The 23372-nt window shown below is 39.1% G+C and overlaps 2 protein-coding genes across 3 annotated transcripts in view; both read right to left on the bottom strand.

The window, feature by feature from the left end:
- The window catches only part of SLC13A4 (solute carrier family 13 member 4), a 29056-nt gene extending 19248 nt beyond the window's left edge, over positions 1-9808 (bottom strand). For both annotated transcript variants that reach the window (XM_025156071.3, XM_416360.6), the window contains exons 1-2: positions 8976-9808; positions 2389-2517 (exon numbers count right to left, since the gene is read on the bottom strand). In XM_025156071.3, the coding sequence (XP_025011839.1) occupies positions 2389-2517; positions 8976-9074 (228 nt within the window). In that variant the 5' untranslated portion in view covers positions 9075-9808. The remainder of the gene's footprint in view (positions 1-2388; positions 2518-8975) is intronic.
- Positions 9809-13228: 3420 nt separating this feature from the next.
- FAM180A (family with sequence similarity 180 member A) overlaps positions 13229-23372 on the bottom strand; it is a 28241-nt gene continuing 18097 nt past the window's right edge. The window contains exons 2-3 of the mRNA XM_001235203.7: positions 15434-15534; positions 13229-14442 (exon numbers count right to left, since the gene is read on the bottom strand). Of these exons, the coding sequence (XP_001235204.3) occupies positions 14101-14442; positions 15434-15534 (443 nt within the window). The 3' untranslated portion in view covers positions 13229-14100. The remainder of the gene's footprint in view (positions 14443-15433; positions 15535-23372) is intronic.

The following is a 23372-nucleotide window of genomic DNA, read 5'->3' as shown; positions in this document are numbered from 1 at the left end:
ACCTGTGGCTTCAGAAAAAAGAAAAAAAGAAAAAAAGAAAGGAATAAGAAAAAGAAAAGAAAAGAAAGAAAAAAAAAAAGAAGGAGGAAAAAAAACTATTTAGGGACATGCTCTCTGAATGCAATGAAGAAAGGCTGTGATATTGCTGTGATGGTCTGCCAATACTGCGCCAGAACTTTTCAGAGTGGAAATCCACCTGCACTGTGTTAGGGAAAGCAGGCAAAATTTCAAATAAAGAGAACTTCAATCTGGAAGGGATGAGCAAAAATCAACAACTAGCTTAAGAAAATATTCAGAGACAATGCAGGAACAACTCCAAGGCAGAATTCTTGAATGTGGGAATTGCTAAAACATGAGAAGATACTCTGTGAAGTGACTGCAAAAATAACAGGAAACAAAAAAAAAAACAATCACACTTTTTTTGTGTGTGTGAAAACAAACAAAACATGAGAAAATAAAATTTATAAATGAGTGAGCTGAATATTTTATTTTATTTAAACAATTCTTCACGAGTTGTGTCTGCAATTTTTTTCTAAAACACGGACTCTTTGCTTTAAAACTGTTGCTGTAAACAAATGTAGGCTCAATCATTTAATCATTTTAAAACAATTAACACAAAATTTCTTCCATCATCCTCCATTATTCTTATACTCTTTGATAAAAATATACAAACGGCACTAATGGTATTTTGTGTATGTTGCAGTAAGTGTTACAGATATGGTTACATTTATTTAACAAATACCCACTGTGTCCTTAATAGACTTGGCCATTATGGTTGTATGCCAGAGCTTTTAAATATCACTTTTTTGGCTTTCTTCTACTGCTTTCTTTCTCATTAACTTTATTTTCCTAATATTTTGTTCAAAAAAATCTTGAACTGAATGAAAGGAATCTACCAAGACAGCAGCACAAAGAATCTGTTGTTTTGCTTTATCCCTTTCACAGCCAACTTTAAGAAACAAGTGAATACTAAGGTTCTTATTAATTCACACATACACACACACAGCACCCAGACTCATGTTCTCAAGACCCTTTGAGTGAAGTTTGGCTTAAACTGCAAGGCACGAGCCCCAGTTTTTGTGGCACTTCAGAACAGCAGATTGGAAATATTGCAGCTCCATCAGCTTTGCTTATTTTAATAAACAGGATTTTACTTCTGCTCCTAAAGTAAATAATACATTCTCTGCAGTAATCCCAATGTCATTTAATTTGATATTACATTGTATTTGTGAGGCTGCCCCTAAATTTTCTGTCTCTGATATGCTGCAGTGTTTTGTGATGAAAAAGCATAACTACTTTATGTTAAGAAAAAGATCCTGGAAATACTGAAACATGCAGATGGGGAAATGTACCTGATTATATTATACAGTTGTTGCAACACTGGAAAGAATAAAAGAGGTCATAAAATTCTTGTTTTATGTTTGATTCCAGACATTTATGAGTATGTACATTGCCAGACTGTGTTAGAAGTAGTTCAACCAACCTTATGGTTGCTATATATTCTGTGTTACCTGTATTTCTAATTCTTATAAACTAAGTGTGATGCTACTTCACTCCAAAAAAAAAAAAAAAGATGGAAAAATGTAAGAAATAAAAGCTGCAGATGAAATTGAAATTGAAGGAATTCTGGACATATGATGAAAGGAAAAGACTTTCAAGGGAAACTCAGTTAAGCAAATTCAGAATGCATTGAAGAGACCTTTTATACAGCTAATCTTTTTCCTTAGAACTGATGGCTTCAAGGCAGTACTAGGGTTACTGGTTGGAAAAAGTACTAGGCATCTTCCTAGTATTACATGGTAATACTTTTTAGTATATGTGGTCTCATACCTTGTACATCATCTATAGGCACTGTGGTGGGTTTCCCAGAGAAACTGTGTCTATGCCCCATTCCTGAAAGTGTTCAAGATCAGGTTGGAAGGGACCTTGGGTAACCTGAACTAATACCCAATTTAGTGGTTGGCAACCCTGCCCACAGTAGGGAGCTGGAACTAGATGATCTTTGAGGTCCCTTCCAACACAAGCCGTTTTTTGATGCTGTGATTCTGTAAGGCTTATAAATTTTCCATCCATCATTAGAAGAAAAACTTTCCTGTTTATCCCATAAGGGCTGTTTGGAGGAAGTGAAAGGTCGAGTCATGGTGCAGTATTTGTTAGGAACTGCTGATGATGCAGTAGCTGATAGGATGGACACTTCTTTGGCTACTATGTCCTTTCCTATTTATAGCATTCAGTACAAGAAAGGCTGGTTGGCCGTAGTTATACATAGTAAGATGTATGCTTCTTCCTCCCAGACTCATTCTTGCTAGTCCACTAAAATTTGTTTTATTCAAATAATTAACTGAGAGTAAAAAGATGAAAAGACAAAAATGTGCACACTGGTCTTACCTCACTGGACTTCATGACTCCAAAAAGTGGGTATAAGAAAGCAGGAATTAAGGCTGCTGCACCAAGAGGTACTGCTTCAGAAACCCAGTATACAGCTGTCACAATCAACACATAGGCACATGAAGCTTCCTGTATGGAGAAAGCACCGTCATTAAATGTTGCTGTCATACCACCTGCTGTGAAAGCCTTTGTGAATACGTTTACAGGACTCATCAGGCTGAGGGTGCCTGGAGTACAAGAATCATAGAATCATAGAATGGCTTGGGTTGGAATGGACCATAAAGCCCACATAGCTCCAACCCCCTGCCATGGGCAGGGATACCATCTGCTGGATAAAATTACCTAGGACAAAACCAACCTGAACTTGAATGCCTCCAGGGATGAGCCATCCACATCTTCTCTGGGCAGCCTGTGTCAGCACCTCAGAACTCAACAAGACCCACATAAGGAACTCCTAAACCACAGCTGATTGGGTGTGAAATCTAAGCTACAATCAGAAAGGCTAGTACCTGAAGATGTTGCTAACAAAAATGTTGACATATAAGCTAGGGCAAAATCTTTGGGTAATCTTATTTATCAGCAAAATCATGGTTTCAAGTTCATTGATGGATTTCTTTGCTCTAAATAATCCAATATGTACCAAAAATTTCTCCATGACTCCTCAGATTGGGCCTATGGAGCTGGCTTGTCTACCTGGCTTTTCTCCCAGTATTGGGCAAGCATGGGAACAAGGAATTTTCAGAGTCATGCAAGAGCATTCACATTTGCTGTAAAATGGGGAAAGCTACCCAGTGGTTCTTCTGGGAAATACTCAGTTAATAGTATTTTCTCAGGTAATTTCTGTAGAACACTGGAAAAAGACTACAGTTCAGATGGGTTTAGGGTCCATTGGGTCATGTTGCTAATCAAGCAAATTTGCTACTCTTCAACATCTTGGGACACAAACCCATGAAAATATTGTGCTGAGCTTTAGAATCATAGAATCTTTAGAATTAGAAGGATCTTTAAAGGTCACCTAGTCCAACTCCCCTGCGATGAACAGGAACAACACAGCTAGATCAGGTTGCCCAGGACCTTATCCAACCTCACCTTGAAAGTCTCCAGGGACAGGTCATCCACCACATCCCTGGGCAACCTGTTTCAGTGCCTCGCCATCCACACTGCAAAAAACTTCTGTGTTATATCCAATCTGAATCCCTCCTATTTAAGCTTGACACCATTTTCCCTTGTTTTATTACCACAGACTCTGCTAAAGAGTCTGTCCCCTTCTTATAGTCTCCCTATAGATACCAAAAGACCACTCTCAGGTCTCGCTGGAGCCTTTTCTTTTCCAGGCTAAACAGGCCCAGCTCTCCCAGCCTGTCCTCACAGGGGAGGTGTTCCATCCCTGGGATCATTTTTGTGGCTCTCCTCTGGGTGCTCTCCAACAAGTTCATGTCTCCCCTATACTGGGGACTCCACATTGGATGCAGTACTCCAGGTGAGGTCTCACCAGTTCAGAGTAGAGAGGCAGGATCACCTCCCTCACCCTGCTGGCCACTCTTCTTTTGATGCAGCCTGGGTATGTTTGGCTTTCTGGGCTGTGAGGACACATTGCTGGCTCATGCCATTTGCCATCCACCAGTATTCCCAGGTCTTTTTTGGCAGGGCTAAAGCTGGTAAAAGATGGAGTGAGATAGTATCTCCTGGATATTTTTACAGGAAAATACACTTTTTAGATAGACATGCCTTTATTTATGGTATTATGTGGGGCCTTTTTTTCTTTTTCTTTTCTTAAAAGCCTAGAAATATTTCCTGTTAATAATTAAAGGAATTAATTTCAGGAAAAAGATTTTATTTCCCCGTTCACAAATTTAAAGTCAAACTGGGTATTGAGGTTACCCAGAAGTTCTGCAGAATCTAATATTTTCAGACTGATTTTTACTAGCTATAAATCTGCCCTTCATTATTTCCTGGATGTTTTCTATGACGATATCGTCATATGGATTCACAGCTCACAATGGCTATTGTTTAGAAAATGCACTCTTCATAAGTGGATAGTTCAGCCTGTTCAAATAAGATTTTCTCTTTTTTTTTTTTCTGACTGGATGATTCACAAACTAAACAGCTTTCAAGAAGTCACCTGTCGGAAATTCCTACAGGTCTCTGTGCAAATTGATAGGCATGTATGACAGTCAAAGGTGAGTCTAAACAGGGATGTGGATTCACTGGAATGAATCAATAGCTTGTCTTTAAATCCATATATCTCTTTTTTACATTGCCCCTGACGTACAAAGAATCACATTCAGTTGTTCCACTTTTTTTTTTTTTTTTTTTAATACAACATGTGGTAATAACAAGCAGAACACAACCCAGAGAAAAGGTCAAGATGTATTACCACATAACATTTCTTTTACTTGCTTAAAAATTGCAGCCAAGCTTACTCAGAAACATAGGTTAAAGTTAGCTATCAGACCTTGTTCTGACTCTTATTTCAGAAAAGTATAACATTAAATAGTTTTAATTCAAGTAACTAGAGCCTGAAAAATAACAAAAAAAGAGAGATATCAAGAAATAAAATTTTCTTGAATCAGATAAAGTCCAGTGATTTTAGAGACTATTGAGAGTATCTAGAATGCTACTGGACAAGTTGACAAATTTAACTCTGAAGTGTTTCTTTTTGGGTAGAAAAGTACATTTGAAACTCTGCACCACACAGAAACATACGTGTTTCTCTCCTTTCCTCATTATAGGGGTGTTTTATACTTTAATGTAGAAAAAACAGGTTTCACTAGTCCTCTCTGATCACATATCACATTAACAGATTTTGCTACAGATGTAGCTTCATTGTTAGCAAGATCAAAAAAAAGGTAGGCTAGAAAGTATTGGGTTATAATGGATAAGGAGATTTTTTAGTAAAATATTCATGGATTATGATGCACATATTTTATAAAATAGAATTGCTATACTATTTCAAGCTCTGAAAGACTAGTGTTCAGGCTGTAGCAGCTTGAAGTGACCACTCAAAAATGCAAGCAAAAGTTTTTGAATTAATATGGAAATGAGATGATGGGGATTATAGATTTTAGTTATCTCTATTATAAAGACAAAACTATTTTATGTGCCAATCACAGTACTGATTGATGGGCTCATAAACATTAGCCAACTTGTGCTTGGTCATTTTTAACAGCATTCAACCTCATGATTGATATTACACAGAGAGCAAACGATAGGGTTCTTTTAGTGACCAAGTGACTATTTAACTTATTATTTTTAACTAATTAATTTCTGCTAACAAACTACGTTATTTACATGGGCTCCATGATGTTCAGCAGTATTGAAGACAAAATTTTTTGAATGAAACAGCACTGATTTGTATTTTAAAATGGGCAGATATAAAAAAAAAGAGATATATTTTGACAAAATTCTTAATAATCCTTTTATACTAACCTGATCCCAAACTATTTTCTCCTTCCAAAAATATCTTTCTCTGGAATTTCTTTGAGCATAGACAGTTATTCCATATTGTCTGTATGTGTGTAGCAACAGAGTAATAGTGGAAATGAAATAGAACATAGGGAAGTCACATCTCTATCAAAAATTAACTGGGACAGGCAGTAAATCTTTGTGCTACTTATTTCCTGCTCTTGTTATTTATTCTCTCAGTGCTCTAAACCAGCTTTTTTGAAGAAGGAACTAAATCTCTTCTATTGAATTGAATTCAATTTATGTATTATTTAATGGTTACCAGAGCTACTAAGCACTGTATTGAAATAATGGCTATGTAATTTAATTTTTTTTTCACTCTTTTTGCTTGTCTTGCACAGGTGAAAATGAATGCTAAACATACCTAAGAAGGGAATGAAGCAGGGAATAGGAAAATATAGTGCAATGAGCTTTTATGTGATGGATGGGGGGGCTACCACCTATTTTCAGTCTGTATCTTATTGGCAAAGAAAAGAGGACCGAAAATAATTATTTGGCTGGAACTTCCATTATATGGATAACACACAGAACTTTTGTGGCTAAACCATCTGAGGATCTCAGAATACTTATTAACAATAAACTCCGGATTCAAGATTTGCCCATATAAGAATTTGCAATGCATATTTTACATCTTGGCATGTGGTTAAGCTATGCAAAGTAGTGATAGTTCAGCCTCTGGTCTGCTATCTTTTTCTGACAGGGTCACAGTGTAATTTCCTCCCTTGAGAGGGTGTACAGAAAAAATAAAGGTAAATGACAATATGCCATCCATAGCTGTTCAAAGCATGTTCTGTGCATCAGGGTTCATCCCACTGATGTAGCGTGTCAATGCTTAAGGTTTCACAGTTTACAGCACCTTGCTGCCTTTTGAGGAACCCTCTATGGTTCTTACTTGGGCTTACTGCAACCATAGTATCCAAGGCCTCAGGAGACCATACCCAGTACTGACTCTATTTATGTAGCATGCTTAAATGAATCTACCAAAATTGAAATCTACCAAAAATATGGTAAAAATAGTCACCATTAATAGCAAAGGAGATTAAGACAATGAAAACATACCACTGTCTGGAAAACAGACTTTTTTTGTGTTTGGCACAGTCTGAAAAGTATCTGTGTGTGTCTCAAACCTGTTGTAAAAGTCACATTTCAGGTAACAATTTTAGGAAGAATTCAAACAAGTTTCCTCAGGTTTATTTTCTGTTCAATCATTTATTGTCACGAAATAATAGAAATTAAGCTGTGGACATTATTCCCATAAACCTTATCTACAAACAGTTCTGAGTCCTCATGCTCCTTTTGATGTCCCTTGACACTACATGTATAACACTACCCCATTTCCAGAGTTGCGTTATCACCAGAGGTTGCAAGCTGATTCCCTGCAGAAATGCAAACATAATTCACCTTGTAATTCTGCTCACTATGATACTGAAAGCTACTGTAATTGTCTGATAAGTGAAAATATAAGAAAATCATCAGGAGGCAAATTTAATCTTCAGATTTAAGAAGTAATCTTAGTCAATGTGTTGTAACAAAGTAAATACTAGCTTAAAGCACTTGAATAGTATTCTGCCATATGAGTTTATTAACTATAGATGTTTTCTTAATGGCATTATAAATATTTGTCCAGCTCTGGGCCAGATTAACAGCTATGCTTTACCATCTGAAGTCATCCCCTCATATGCAAAATGAATGTAAAATATCATCTGATGACTTTTCATGTCACTTTGCAGTAAAGAAACACTACGAGGTGCAGAATAATATTACAGTGAAACACATGCAGTATAAGAGCAGTTTTTGTCCCAAAACTCATACCATAACATTACAAGTCCCTTGGTTATTAGAGAATTTCCTTCCTTTGAGTCTGGTAGCGAGCAAACATAGGTAACAAGTCTCAGTGCAGTGCATCTTGTGTTGCCTAAGAGAAGGTCTCAGGGGATACAGAGCATGCTGTAGTTTCAGTGCCATACAAGCATGTCACAGAAAATCTGTTCTTTATGTTGCCCTTTCAGTGGCACTGGGGGAGATGAAACCTTTTAAAAACAGGATTTTGTAAAAAGGTGGGCTTTACTGTTCTCCAAAGAAAGCACAATTTCTTGTCATTCATTCTCACCCAAGTCACAAGAGATGGAAAACCACTATAACAGTGCAGCTGTTTTCAAAGCAGGAGAACTCATTCAAACTGTAAAATACAATTCACTGGTGTAGAAATATTATCTTCCCTGTGAATCCTGTTTTTTTCTTTCCAAACAAAAACCTGCAGTTTTCTAATCCTTTGAATTGCTATTTGATAACAGCAGTAGTATTCATAAATCCGCTAGTGCTAGAAAGAAGAATTAATCTTTAACAGGGTAAAAGAAGGAATGGAAATTGCTGCACCATTCAGCCAGATTTATATCTAGCACTGTGAAAGCCACAGCTGCAGAATTTTTAAGACACTGCAAATGTTGGCAAGTTAAACATCACCATTTCTATGTGGTAGGGGTACACTATTATTTTATGCTTGACCACAGCAGAGATATGCATGGAGAGAAGTTAACCAGGGGTATTCATTCCCATTGCCTTGTCTATGTGTTAAGCAATGATTAATCCCTCCTTTGTGTTGTTGTGGATGCTTTTGAGCTGTCATTTATTAGCCAATAAATTAGAACTGCAATATGTCAGTAGAGGTACCTACACTTGCTTTATTGTAGCAGATGCCATGTGTTGCCCTACTGAGTCCTAGCACTCAGTTCACTTGAACATCTGTACTGCACACAACGAACAGAAAGTTGTTACATGCATATTTGCTATTAAAAACTAAAGACACTCTAAGAATTCTTTTTAAACACCTCTCTCTCACACACACCACTGAAGAAACAGTAGAGATGCAATATATCTGTCTTAAAATAAGTCTTCACTTAGTTCTTCACCTCTGCTTGTGACATTGCTCATAGTAGCTCTGGTTGTTATTGCGATGACTGCCCAATAACTTTCACTCCTTCAAATCTGAGTCCTTGATATTTCTAAGAGCAATGGTTTTCTTTAGATCCTTGCCTCTCTTTTTGGCCACTGTAGGCTTATCCAGCAAGAGTGCCGACTGTACTCAGAGGCTTTGTAAAAAAAGAAAATGAAAATGTACTTACACTGCAGGGGTACAAAAGTGGCAGAGGAAGCAGCAGAAGTGGAATGAGAACAACGAGCAAGAGGTTTCTGGATCGGAGAATCTCCTTCACCATTGCCATGCCCTTTGCTTTCCGGTGATTTCCTTGGATTTCTTCCTGGGTTTGTCAGATTGTCCAGTTTCCACTCCACGTTCTCCTTCACCTTTGCCTGGATTTCACAGAAAGGGCTCTCTCTGTCTCGTTTCTTATTTTCACACAGCCACCTCAGATAGCTTCCTTAATTTACTTTTTCTTCAGTCTGTTGTTTTGAAGAGAAACTCTAATGATTTTGCTGTTAAAAAGGCATTCCGTTTTTGTAGGGCTTACCAGCACATCCCAATGACTTTCACACCATAACACAATGTTTGCAAGTTGGCTCATAATGATCATTTGACATTTTCTCTTTTTAATTCAGTCGCAGTTATGACTCTGTTCCATCCTTATCCCCATATTCTGAAAGGCTCTTTTCTTCCATCATCTGATTTTCAGCAAAGTATTTTCTGTTTTTGTAAGCTGGGTGGGATATCTTCTGGTGTGCTGCTTTTTTTTTTTTTCCCGTTAGCTAGTAGGAATTTCTCAAATATAGGTTTCTCCTCTGCTGGAAAATTATTTGTTGTTCACTGCACAGAAACAAACTTGCAGGAATTCTTTCTTAAAAAATAAAATAAAATAAAAAATGAAAATAAACCAACTACTGTTCCTTATTCTGTTCAGATCTTGTCTCTTTGTAATTTTGGCTTCCCCTCTGAATCTACCTTTCGCCTACTTTTGCCCTGAGCTCAGAATTCACAGAGCAGTAATTCCAATACAGATTATACTTGGTCTCGAGAAAAAAAAATAAAAAGAAAAGAAAGGCACAACCCAAAAAAACTTAAAACCTTTTTTTTTTTTCTTTTCTTTTTTTTTTTTCCCCAACTCTAATTCACCAATAAGGACTGCAGAAGACTGCATTTGCTTGGCCCATCATCTAAAACCCAGTCAGAACATTTGAGAAAATCAGCTGCCTTCTCTTTCTGACGCAAACACAAATGTACAAGAAGATCTTTTTCCAGTTGACAGTTTGTTATTGTTTCAATATCCCCATGCTGATGAATACATATTTTTTATAAAGACTATCCTTTGACTTTCTTGTTTCTTCCATTCTGACCCATGAATGCCACTTACTCATAAGGCATGGGCTAATCTCTGCATGGATTTGTGTGCCATTAGTGACAGTAATATGCATGCTCAAATTAAGAATTTTTAGTCTGTCTACTCTGATCTTCAATTGGAAGAGCATTTCTACAGTTCTTCTGTGACTAATGGTCTTTGTGGAACTGAAGGAAACTGGAAGAGTTAATCTATTGACTCATGTGCCACCTGTAGTCATCAATTTACCCTATATCTCACAGGATGCCACATACCTCATGTTTTCCATGCTTCCAAACCTACCCACCTTGCTGAACATTTCTTCACACACTGCTAGTCAAGTGGAAGCTGGGCTCCCCAGACTGAGCTGGTGTGTCCCTGTGACACTGATCCTGGAGAGCTAGGAAAGGCAGACCTTTGCCAGGGAAGACTTTGCCTCATTTGATGACTCTGATGTGCAGCACTATTTTTTCCTGAAATTAGTAACTGTGTCCAGGTCTGTGTATTATTTCTATGCCTTGAAACATCCACCAGGCATCAGCACCTTGAGAGCCTTCAGGGAAGTTTAGTGATTAAATCTGAAAGCAAAAATCTAATCAATGTGAAAATTGCCAATAGAACAATACAGCCAGGGAATTTATATCTGTTTCGGCAGTTGCTTCCAAAGCAAACAAATAAAACAAACAACAACAACAACAACAATACAAAAAATCCACAAAGAAAACACCCCCTTAAAGGATGTCAAAAATACTCCAGAAGTAAAAAAGAAAAAAAAATAGAGTTTTGTTTTAGATGAACAAAACCATGTTTTATTTCAGTTCCTCATGATCTGCAAGATCAGTGGGTGAACAAGAGACTCTTTTTCGAGGCAATGAAATGACTCTGCGCCACGGGAGAGGGACCATCTATAAACATGACTCATTCTGACGAAATGAAAGGCAAGTGGAGCAAGGAATAGATAGCAGAGCTTCTCCCTCTCCTTTGGGAACAGGCTCCCTGCACCTGAGGCAGGGAATGCAGTACCGAGGGATGGAAGCTGTCCTAAACCAAGGATGTTGCCCAGAGACAGTGCTCCTTCTCATTCAAACTCTGGATAAAGAAGACAGTCTTGTTCACAATTTATTACCTCCTCTTAACCATTGAAGGGAATGTTTTATGCCCCCTTCTCTTCTGTACCACTGATCCCACTGAGTTTTACAGATTGAAACAACCAGTTTTCCTTGCTGCCAGTCTCTTCCTAGCAAATCTTTTGCTGAAATCAATACAACGGAAATACAACAAGTTTTATGTAGAATATTTTATTATTACAGTAATTGTTTTCTCTTAAATAAGTTGGGCAGTCCAAGCACATTCCTGAGAAATAAATTTCTTTTCCTGCAGTAATGAAGGGAGTGAAACAAATTCAGAAAGACGTTATTTTGTGCTACAGAGATAAAGGTTTCAACTACCAACCTGTAAAGTATGTATGCTATCGGGAATGACAGTGTAGTCAAAACTATCTGCAATTCCTTTCTGAAGGACCTGTGATACTTACTGATGATTAAAGCCTGTCTGCCAGACAGTTCTGCTGTGGGGTGGCTGGGAAATATTTCTCTCGAGGATGACTGCCAGTAATTAAGATTTTCTGAGATGCTCTTTCCAGTTATCTTTGCAGATTTGGAGTCACTGCCTGTAAAGGATTTATGAATGGCCTCTGTTCCTGGCTCTACAGGCAAGTGGTGCTTTAGGGAACCAAGAAGCAGCCAAGCTGTAAAGGCAGAAATGTGCTTCCTCTCTTTCTAAAGCATGAAGAGGGAAGAAAACACCAACATCAAGAATGTTTATGCTGGAGGCTTTGAAAGGTATGTGAGCTGCAGTGCAAGACTCCTTTGAGGGCACTGATGCATGTACACAAGTACTGAAGATGGAGGTATTTGTGGCTCATAGCTTTGTAGTTAGGGTTTTCAGCTTCCTTTGATGTATGACTGTCAGATGTCAAAAATGACCAACAAAAGCATTCAGGTGTAAAGGTGAAACTACATGTGTGTATATACCTGCAACAGTGTACACTCATGCATGCTCATAGTGAAACTGCTAAGGAGAAAAAGGATTGATTCTGACTTTCATATGCCCTTTGTCCAGCTGTTCTTGCCATTTCCAACCTGCTCCTAAGGCTGCTATGAGTCCACATTCCCACTATCAATTGCCAAACCCTGTGTGCTCTGACTGATTGCAGTGTTTCTTTTTCCTGCAACCAGATGGCTTTGGATGGACTTTTTCTTCTCTAGCTCTTGGAGTATTCCTTTTAAGAGACACAGATTTTATTGTTCCATTTGCCTGGATTATAGAATCATAGAATCACAGGACGGTTTGTGTTGGAAGGGACCTTAGAGCCCATCCAGTTCCAACACCCCTGCTGTGGTCCGGGGCACCTTCCACTAGATTAGGCCACTCAAATTCCCATCCAGCCTGGCTCGAAAACCTCCAGGAATGGGGCTCCCACAGCTGATGTTTGGAAGCACATCACAGCTGTGATGCAGAAGCAATTAAACATGCCTCAGAAATTGGTTTGGTATCCTCAGCCGTCCTTTACAGCCTCGGCTTTTTTTTTTTTTTTTTTTTTGGACCTATCTCCTTAAGAAATTATGTAAATGGAGAAAGAGAGAGTACTGGTATAAAAGGATGAGATATGCTCATCTCTTTCTTACACTGTGGAAGCAGAAACAATTCGAACATCAATAGAGAAACAGCATCCATATAACCTGTGCACAAAGTTTAAAGAGTTTGGATCTTTTCATTGCTTGCCATTTGTGTCACAAGATGTATTTCCTTTCTCTGTCCATTAAAGCCACATCCTCCACAATTTTTCTTTAACAGTTTATAATAATCCGTTGCACTACTTCTACAAAAAGGCTTTGTTATAAACAAGTACTGCTTCTCCTCTGCTTCCACATTCACTATTCCCACCACCGGACTGAAGAACATTTCCTTCCAGATGCTTGGATATAATTATTTCCTGAGTGAATAATATAGGATTCTTCCATGCACTCACATGCACCCACACAAACACACACACATACACAGGTGAACAGTTTAATTTACAATCAGAAATGAGCCACACTGACAAATTCAGCACCATGTATGTTTTAATCCACCTTCCTCCCCTGCCTCAGAGGGATTCTGACGCACTGGTTTAGATGATCTAAGTTCAAGTGATAGAATCAGAAAACAAATTGTCATCATTAAATTAAATAGAGCTTTTGTTTTGCCTTTTACTCCACAGAGGATAAATCCATGTTCAACTCAAAAATAAAGGAGCAGAAGCAAAGTCATGTGCAAATAATGAAAGACATTTCAGACTGTTTGGGAGGGTGGTTCTGGGGACCGGGGAATATGTTCACAGGCATTGTTTGCTGCTGGTAGTCACAATGCCTTTTGTCTTCTGCTAATGCTATTGTGATTAAAAACTGGCTCAGCCGAATGAAGTGAGTCAGACAGTGCTTATTTACAGGAACATTTGGAATGCATATATTTGCCATAATTTCTGGAGGCTGACAGTTATGAAACCTCTTCCTTTTACAGAGGGCCTTTGCAATTCTTTTTAGTATTCTTTTACTGAGCAACTGAAATATGAAGTTATTTCCTCAGCAAGAAAAGCAGCATTCTCCAGCACATGTGCACATTGTTTATAAGAAGCACACAGATGAAATAAGGGCATATCTGTCTGCGATATACACCAGACTTCCTTATTTTCCTTTTACAGAAAATGCCTCAAAGCCATCACAAAATAGAACCAAAAAAACCGGGGAAACTGAAGACAAGTTTTTTCCCCGTGTAACACGCATCTATAAAGTGAATTCCACAAGAGGGAGCTAGAAAACAAATAATCTCTCATGAAGCGGGCTGTTACACCTTTCATAGAATGAAGTGGTGGACGTGCTACGTGTGCCCCTTATCAACCAGAAGAAGTGGCTGAGTAGTTGCTGTTTCGAGTGTCCTTCTATGATGTCTCCTTGTTGTATGGAAACATCAAGTCGTGCTTCAGCGCTTTGTAAAGATTGACAAAGGATTCCGCCCAAGTGCCCTTCTGGTGTCCCTGGGACTGAGCAGCCCTGTAGGCTGTGTAGACCATGGTCAGCACTGTCCTTTCAAAGTCTTCTTTCTTGAGGACTCTTGGATAAGAGGACAGCCTGCTACTCAGCCTGCGGATCTCTGTGATGCTCTTGGGAATAACCTCATTGCAGATGGTGTCAAACTCAGCAGCCTTCCTCAGCGAAGCCAGCTCCTCATCTTTGATGGAGATCCTCTGACCTTTGTCAATGTCAAGCTCAGCTAAAAGAAACTGTCACAAAATCAGAACACAGAAAGCTGTTTATCTTCTGCAAGACACTCTACGCAGAGCTAACATGAATTAAGAACATGTCTTTAGGGTTTTGTTATAGGTAAGATGAAGAAAAACCTCATGTGCCACTGGCTGAATCTGGGGCAGATCAGAAAATCTATATGTGAATGTCGGACTTCTCTATTACATCCCTAGGGAAACTAGGGACTGGCTATGGGGAAAGGAGAGAGGAAGAGCAAAAAGCAGGTAGCCTTCTTGTGTCCAAAACAGGCATGTGTTGCTGCTGGTATCACATCGGGTTTAGAGAGATCAGGGCAGCAACACAACTGGGAAATACCGTCTACTCTGACAAAGGCAGCAGTGGCTTCCCAGTCCATCTTCCTTGCTTGAACATCCAGTGACAGTTTCTGAAGGTGCAGGATAGCTAGATTTGTCCCATGCCCATTCTTCAGTTGGGCTACTTTCCCTTAGCTAATCATACAACACTGATACAGACTGTGAATTAGAACTGTAGTCTCCACTGCTGGGCAACAGAGGATCTGAATAACTTTGAAAAGAAACAGTCATGCCCTTGGAATTATTTTGCAGTGATTGATACTGGCTGTTTTAATTGTTTGAACAATTAATTTGGGACTGAGACTCAGACCAAAGAATTGAAATACATTGTGTTGTTAAAACATGATTATTCTGGAAGAAAGCTACTTTCAGTGGTAAGCTGTTTGCTCTGGTTTTCCCTGTCCCTGTCTGTGAGCTAGAATCCACACTTCAAGTACTGCAGGCAGCTGCTGCCTGCTTAAGTACTGAAAGAGCTGAGTTTGGTGTATATGTGTCTGTTCTCTCCCTTCTGATGAGGCAGTATATAGTCATCAATGGGTTTATGGTTGGGGTGAGTAAAGGTGGCATGAAGACAGGTAGTAGATAATCCCATCGTGTACAGTAACCTCAGACTTGGTTAGCACTTGAGGTACCATTTGCTCCCCATATACTGAACCTCATAAAGTAGAACCACATCTTCCAGGGAGTTTTGTAGAACTGGATTAAGGAAAGCAGCTGAGGACCTCTTCAATCGTTGAGCAGCTGGGTAAAGCATAGCTGGAAAATAATAATGGGAAAAGAGAAATTCTATAGGGTGCCAAACATGAGAAAGAAGGACTTTTTCAGTAGTTGACTGAGCTAAATAACTGCCTACTGCAAAAACACTATAAAGTACAATTTCTCACTGTAAATAAATGGGTCACATGAATTGTTTTGATTGTAGCGTGCTGGGGGAAGAGGCCGGCTCTTTGTCTTGTATCCAGTATCCTGCAGAGAGTCATTTATGATCTAGGCCTGGGCCTCTGAGCCACAGCCTGAGATGTGTGTTCATCAAGGGGAAACCAATGCTGACCCTACATACAACCTGTGTTCTTCAGGCCGTTCTCCAGCTGTCACACTTCTAAGACATTACATTTCTCCTTGTTTCTGCTGTCTAGAAGTTGATCTCTCTGTACTTGATAGCTCCTAGATTACCTCATTTGTCCCTGGTATTTATGTCTGGAAGGAGTGACTCATCCTTCAGAGATGTTTATATCTCTTCATTAAGCCTGGTACCAGCTTGCACAAGACAGCTACATTCAGTGAGGTGAATCCCAATTTATTATGACCTATGCAGTCTTAAAGCTAGACTCAGCCAATGGTCAGATATTTATTCACTGCTTCAAAATGAACTATTGAAATAAGAAAGCAAGCATAAATATACCTACTGAACCCAGCACACCAGTGGGGAAAAGACTTTGCAGAATCAATGACCTTGATAGTCAGGAGTATAGAAAACATCTGATGTGGTATTACAGACCATTTAAAGGCTTTGAGTTACTATAATTACTGGCCAAGTACTATTTAAAGGTGTAAATTCGTTTTGGAGTTTAAGGGAAAAAATATTTCGTTCAGTGTTATATGCATATGATTTGGATATTGATGTTTAGGGTTTGTTGGATTTCTTCTAATACCTGGGAAAAGGAAGGTTTTCTTTAAAGCTAGGCTTGCACAATTATTGCTGCATTTTCTCACAAGCTTCACTTCTAAACTGTAGCTGTTTCTCAATAGTAGCTAAATTTGGAAAACAGTTTAAAAAAGCAGAAAAAGTTTTGGAAGACACTATGATCTCCCTTACTGTCTCCCCCCTCTCCTCTCCATCCCAATTTATATATATATATATTTACAAGTAATATTTAATAGAACATTCAGCTTATTTTAAATTTCTGAGAAGTTTAATCGCATCCTCAGTCTACTATATTTTTTCCATGAAATATTTTTACTAGCTCAATTTTGTCTTGTTTTGCCAAAGTCCTCATGATGGATTTTGCACACTGTCTGTCGAAAACCTGAATGTCATTTAAAGATTTCTTTGCTGGACATGCAAAAAAATTCTGCAGTATCTGTAATTATTTTGTGGAAAAATTGTCCCTGCTCCCTGACTACACAATTCCTGAGATAATTTTCTTCTCTGATTACTGAAGCAGATCACAAATATGCATTTCTTCCTAAACTCTGTAGCCTAAATGCAGTCCTGTTTCCTGGACTGCTGCCAACTGTTGACTTTGTTAAAGTTTGACTTGTTAATGATATTTAAGTTCTAGTAATTCCAGGAGAAAGAAACTAGGCCCTAAGAGATTTACTTAATTAGGACCTTTGCTATCTGGCATATGGAAAATTAATTGGATAATACCAGGTAGAAAGTAGTTCATGCTTGACCCAGGAGAGAGTATTTTTGACTTGAGTTAGCTGGGGAATATAGTATAGGTAAAATATTTTGTGATATTGCAATAAAAAAAACTTTAGCTGCATACTACAAACTGTAAATACATAGGTTCTCTGAAAGTAATGCCTCCTATTTATTTCCATGGAAACTACAACAGATAGAAAGAGCACGGTAACACTATTTGATATTGCAAATTCTCAGCTACAAAACACTATTTTTCAACATTGTCACCACCATTAGCTATATATTTTTGCCAGCTATGAACAAGAGCCTGCATGCTTCACCTGTAAAAATCTGCACCACCCACTGCCTCACTGTGCTCATCCACTGTTTGGTCTCCATAAGCATTTAGCAAGCATCGATGAATGTCAGTGGGTGTCATTTTTTCCACATGGAAGAATTTAGTTCCACACCTTTGCTTCATCTGCACTTCCATGTCAGACACCATTTTGTCAGACTGTCCCTCTGCTGCCATTTGTCACATTGCAATAAAATGTAGGGGAATACTGGTGGAAGGTTCAAACCATACTGCCATACCACCAACATCCGCCTCTGGTGTCGTGCACCAACATAATAAAATAGAAGGCATTACTTTCAGAGCAACCCTTGTAAATCCTGCAGTGATGGGATTCAGGCAATTTATTAAGACCCCTCCAGAGCTAGGTGTTTCATATCAAATCCATGTGAGTTAAGATTAAAAATTCCTTAAGAAACTGAGCGGTGCTTGCACAGTATGTGACTATAAGCCTGAAAGAGTGAATGCATCAAGTAATGACACAGGTCACAGGCTGACTGAAGGTTCTGCTCTGGGAGTGAGTTTGCCTTCCTGTAGTGAGACAACTCAGATCTAGTCCATTTGACCCTGTGTTTGGAGGACCATGGGAGGGAGGAAGTGATGAAAAGGACAGGCATCATCCAGGGCTGTTCTTCGCCTGGCAGTCAATATGCCCTGTGTTGGTAGCAGCCTCCTCTCTAGCATCTTCCCTATGGCCTTCCTGCTCTTGGATAAGAGAATTCAGCTATCCAACAGTTTGGGTTTCATAGAATCACAGAATTATTTGAGTTGGAAGGGACCCTTAGAGGCCATCTCATCCAACTCCCCTGCAGTGAACAGGGACACCCACAGCTCAATCAGGGTGCTTGGAGCCCCATCCAGCCTGACCTTGAGTGTCCTCAGAGATGGGGTACTCACCATCTCACTGAGCAACCTGCTCCAGTGCCACACCACCCCTGACCCCAGCCTAACTGGCTAGTCACTGACAAGCAGGGCTATCCACATTTTTTGCTGGTGTTCTATCATTGCTGTTCATCCCTCCTGCTGAGAGCTTTGCTGAGACATCCTAGAGCTATTTCATCCTTCATTATTGGCAGTTGAGGAGTGCAATCGAGTGTTTGTGAAGCACTTGAAACTTCGAGCACTAATTGCCGAGTAATTAAAACTTTTATCACTGGGCAATTAAATTTCTAATTACTAAGCAGCTGGCAGAAATCCAGCCCATAATGATGACGATTCATTTTTATATATCTTTTATATGCCCTTTCAATGAAAATAGCCCCAGAGTGCAGAGTACCTATACATATTCAGATGGATTACATCTCAAATGTTCCATGAGCCATGGAAAATGTGTCTGTGGCATCTTGTTTTGGTGCTGTTGTGTTTACTATCATCATACTGATCACTCTTAGCTTTCAGGCCAAGTGCAGATTCCTACCAGAGACCTTGGCAGGAAGACTTTGGAATCAGCCCATCACCATATGAACAGAAACACCTAACTTAAGCAATCTTCAGGCTACTGAATAATGTATTATTGACTGAGCACTGACCTACTTACAGAATCACAGGTAACATCACGGAAGGCAGCTGGATTTTCCTAACCAGCTGTTCCCAGGATAACATGGATTATATTAGGTTAGGAGATTCTAACAGACACTGGCCAGAGCTGCTGTGTTGTGAGAAAGGGTTTTGTATGCGTATCAGAACCATACCTCTATAGTGGTCAGATTAGCACTGACTCCCTGATCTCATTATCTTGTTCCCAAAGCATATTAAACTTTTTTACCGTTCTTACAAACTCTACTCAGAAACTCTTTCTGAACTCATTTGTATTTGTCATGGTGATCTGATTTTCCTGCTCCACGTTTTATTTTATTCCTTCTCTTTCTCTCTCTTCCCACACAGTAGTTAAATCCTTCTACTGTCTCTCCCTCCACCATCCTCTCCATGAATTCACAAACTCCTCAGAGACCAAGTGAGCATTTAGAGCCAGTGCTCTCTGACTTTCGTCACACTGATATAACACACTTATAAGTTTAACACAAAAACTGAGACAGGGAAAGATTTGCAGCAAGTTTCTGCATTTGTTGATTGCAAGTTCCACTTTAAATTCTTCTGCTGACCTTCCTTTCACCCTCATCTAATTCCAGATCTGAGATAATTTAGATGAGCCATATCAATGAATAGCAGATTAGCTACCACCTCTTTCCTTCACCAAAACAGTTACCATTTCTTAGCCATTTTCTTCTCCCTGTCATAGAAAGATGCAGACCGATGTGCATGATTTTGTGATGATAAAGATGATTCATTTCAATAGCTGTGAATGTCTGAAGAGGAGAGATGCCCGATCAGTACTGACAGAGAAGGCCCAATCCAGAGCTCTAATGCAATGGAGAAACTTCTGATTTATTGTTTTTAGTTCTATTACGAATGTACTGAGTGATCTCCAACTGAGTTATGGGTACTTCTGTGCAAAGACTGAGTGGTCACGTAATAAAAAGCATATCATGCATGAAAATGAAGTGAAACAAAAAGATTTTGATTAATCTTACTGAAAGCATTTTCAATTACATGAGGACTGCTCTGAAAGTAATGCCTCTTATTTTACTATATTGGCCCATGATGTCAGACGCAGATGTTGTTGGTATGGCAGTATAGGCTGAACCTTTCCACCAGTATTCCATTATATTGTGTAGCCATGTGACAGATGGCAGCAGGAGGGCAGTCTGAAAAATTGTGTCTGACATGGAAGTGTGGATGACTGAAAGCTGTGGAATTGAATTCCTCCATGTAGAAAAAAATGGCACCCAATGACATTCATTAACACTTGCTGAATGTTTACAGAAAACAAACAGTGGATGTGAGCATGGTGAGGGTAGTGGGCGGGCAACACAACTGTGGGTTACCTCCTCTTGTGCAGATTTTTCTGAGTGCATCATGCAAGCTCTGTTCATTGCTGGTGAAAATGCATAGCTAATGGTGGCGAAAAAAATGAAAAATAGTGTTTTATAGCTGAGAATCTGCTCTTTCAAATAACGCCATTGTGCTCTTGTATTTGTTGTAGGTTTCATGGAAATAAATAGGAAGCATTGCTTTCAGAGCGACCTCCACATATCTGTGTACTAACAGGTCTGTTTTCCTTAGAATGCCTTCTTCAGAGACTTCTTAGGAGTGTTTCTGGATCTGACCATCCTCACTGCCCACTGAGGCCTCAAGGGAGTAGGAAGATGGGAGCAGTGTCTGAACATGGACGCTTGCTCCCAACCCACCTGCCTGACCCAGAGTGGCCTCATCCTGTGCCCTGAAGTGTGCTACCGCTTGTGCTTGGAGCTGGTCCTCAGCCAACAAGTCTAGCCTTGAAGGTGACTGAAAGTGATCTCAAAAAATAATGAAGGACTACCCATCTTCTTCCATGCTGTTCACTGCAAGAGTGTAGCCACTCTTGCATGACTGCTAACTCAACTCCACTTCTCCTTAAACACTAGCCAGGTTTCTAAACAACAGCTACAGTAGGGTTTGCCAACGAGTTGGCCTGCTTCTAACTATCTAGCTCACAACAGCTTTGAGATTTCTTTATTGTTTAAATGTAATGTCAAGTCTGAAGCTGACAATAGATCAAAAGCTGGGGAAAGCTGAAGAGGGACTTCTTATAAGGGCAGGTAATGGCAGGAGAAGGAAATGCCTTTAAACTGGAAGAGGGTAGATTTAGGAAAAAATTCTTTACTGTGAGGGTGGTGAGACACTGGAACAGGTTGCCCAGTGAGGTTGTGGATACCCTCTCCGTGGAAGAATTCAAGGCTGGTCTGGATGGGGCTTTGAGCAACCTGGTCTAGAGGGAGGTGTCCCTACCTATAGCAGAGATGTTGAATCTAGATGATCTTAAAGGTCCCTTCCAACCCAAACCATTCTATGATTCTATGATTTGTTTTAAAGATACTTTCATCTTTCTTAAGAACTGAGCCAGAATTTTCTGGACCCCGTTAGCCATGTGATAAACATTTGTTGTCGTCATAGAATCATAGAATCATCTAGTTCCATTGCTTAGTTGTGAGAAATTGCTACACACTTGGTAGTAAATCGAGCTTGATCCCTTACAGCAAAATTTTCCCTTTCTTGCCTAAAGCTTTTGAAGTCTTGACTTCCAGGCCTCAATAAAAGAAAGTTAATGCATCCCAAATCATAATTACAGCAATTTCTCTTTATTTAAATGTGTTCTTTTGGTAAAAGCAGAGAATAAAGGTGATTACTAGAAGAGCTTACCAGTATTGTGACTACAGTTATGCATGGAAATAAAAAAGCTGTTTCCTATATTAAATGAAATGAAAATGTAAAACTTTGTAGATTATTGCTCATGAATGCACAGAGAATTATGTAAAACATTTGCTTGGACAAGCTTGGAGAAACATAGCATTTGAATTATATTCCAGTTATAGTCTAAAAATCACAATTAGAAAAAACAATGAAAAAATCTGTGGCCTTACTCAGTCTTTTCGTTTTTTCTCTCTCTTTTTTAAAAAAAAATTTTTAGTGTAACCTTCCACAAGAGTAAAAAAAAAATCAGCTCCAATGCTTAACCCTTTTAAGCTTGTTGTTGATCAGCACGGAGCGTATGCTGGTTCCATTAGGGAGACGAAAATTTTCTTGGTGTCATGATATTTTTGTCTAACCTGTGCGGGATTTGCACTAAATGGATCTCAGCACACGCAGAGGATCCTGTCAGTGAAGATATTTGTTGGTAACCTGTTAAATGATTATCTCCTTTCTTCCTTATTCAAGAGAAATTCAAGTATTTGACAGAGCAAATGATCTGAACTCTGCTCACATGGTGATTGTATAGACAGACAGCAGCCATTATAACATCATATAAAAATTATTAGTAACCTAGGCTGGTTGAACTTGTGAAGGTTGCAGCACAGTTCCTAGTGATCACAGCTACCTTGGGTCTTAGGGCAAATATCAGAAATGCTTGCAAGAGGATTTTATTTAAGAGTGTATGGGAAGTGTTGATTTGACACTGATCTCCATATTTTTTCTTGACCTTACACTGCAGAAAATAGTAAATGAATATCAAAGTCTGCATACCCTTTATGAAAGCTTTTTGTTTCATGTTTCTCTCTGATTGCCTCACTTACGAGAGCTTGCAGTGAGACCAGAGTATACTTTATACATAAACTGTTTTAATTTCGGCTGAGTTTCTCCATTGCTAAAGTAATAACTGACTATCACAAATTAACTGCCTTAGACTGTGAAATTTGTGCCTTTACTTTCCTGCAGTCATTCAAAGTCACTGAATATTTTGTTGCCCTTAGAAACTACCTGCTCTGGCTGTGGGGCAGATCTTGATTCCAGAAGGATTACTTCCTCCATAGTGGGGTGGTGTTAGCCTGTGAGATCTGTGTGGTAGGCTGCAAAAGTTGTGCTGTAGTCCACAGAACATAGAGTGTTATCAAATAATGAGCAGGTCCATGTGCAGTAATTTCAACCACCTTTATTGCTTGTTCAGCCTTGTCCCCAGAAGGATGTATGCAAGATGTTTAAGGTGTCCTAGACCTACAATCTCTCCTGGGACAGGAGTAGAGTTTTAGCTGGCCAGCACTTCAGTGGGTGCTCAGGCATGGTTTCTTTACACTTTCAGACATTTTGCCTTCCTGCATCAAAATTGCTGTATTAGAAATAATTGAACAATTTGCAGGAGAAATAAAATGAATGGGAATCTGGAGAAAGAATAAGACAAACAGAAAGAAGGGAAGCACATACAAAATAAATAAATAATAAACAAACAAACAAAAAAATAAATAGAAAGACAAGGAAAGCCACTGCAGTGCTATAGGCCAGTTTCTGAAATCTGTATATGGCATTGCAGTTACTCACACAAGAAGCTCCCATGACAACAAGTGCTATGCAAAGACTTCTGCA

Source organism: Gallus gallus, chromosome 1 (assembly GCF_016699485.2).
Source record: "Gallus gallus isolate bGalGal1 chromosome 1, bGalGal1.mat.broiler.GRCg7b, whole genome shotgun sequence".
NCBI lineage: Eukaryota > Metazoa > Chordata > Aves > Galliformes > Phasianidae > Gallus > Gallus gallus.
The sequence above is the reverse complement of the archived record's forward strand: the minus strand, read 5'-3'. Positions and strand labels throughout refer to the sequence as shown.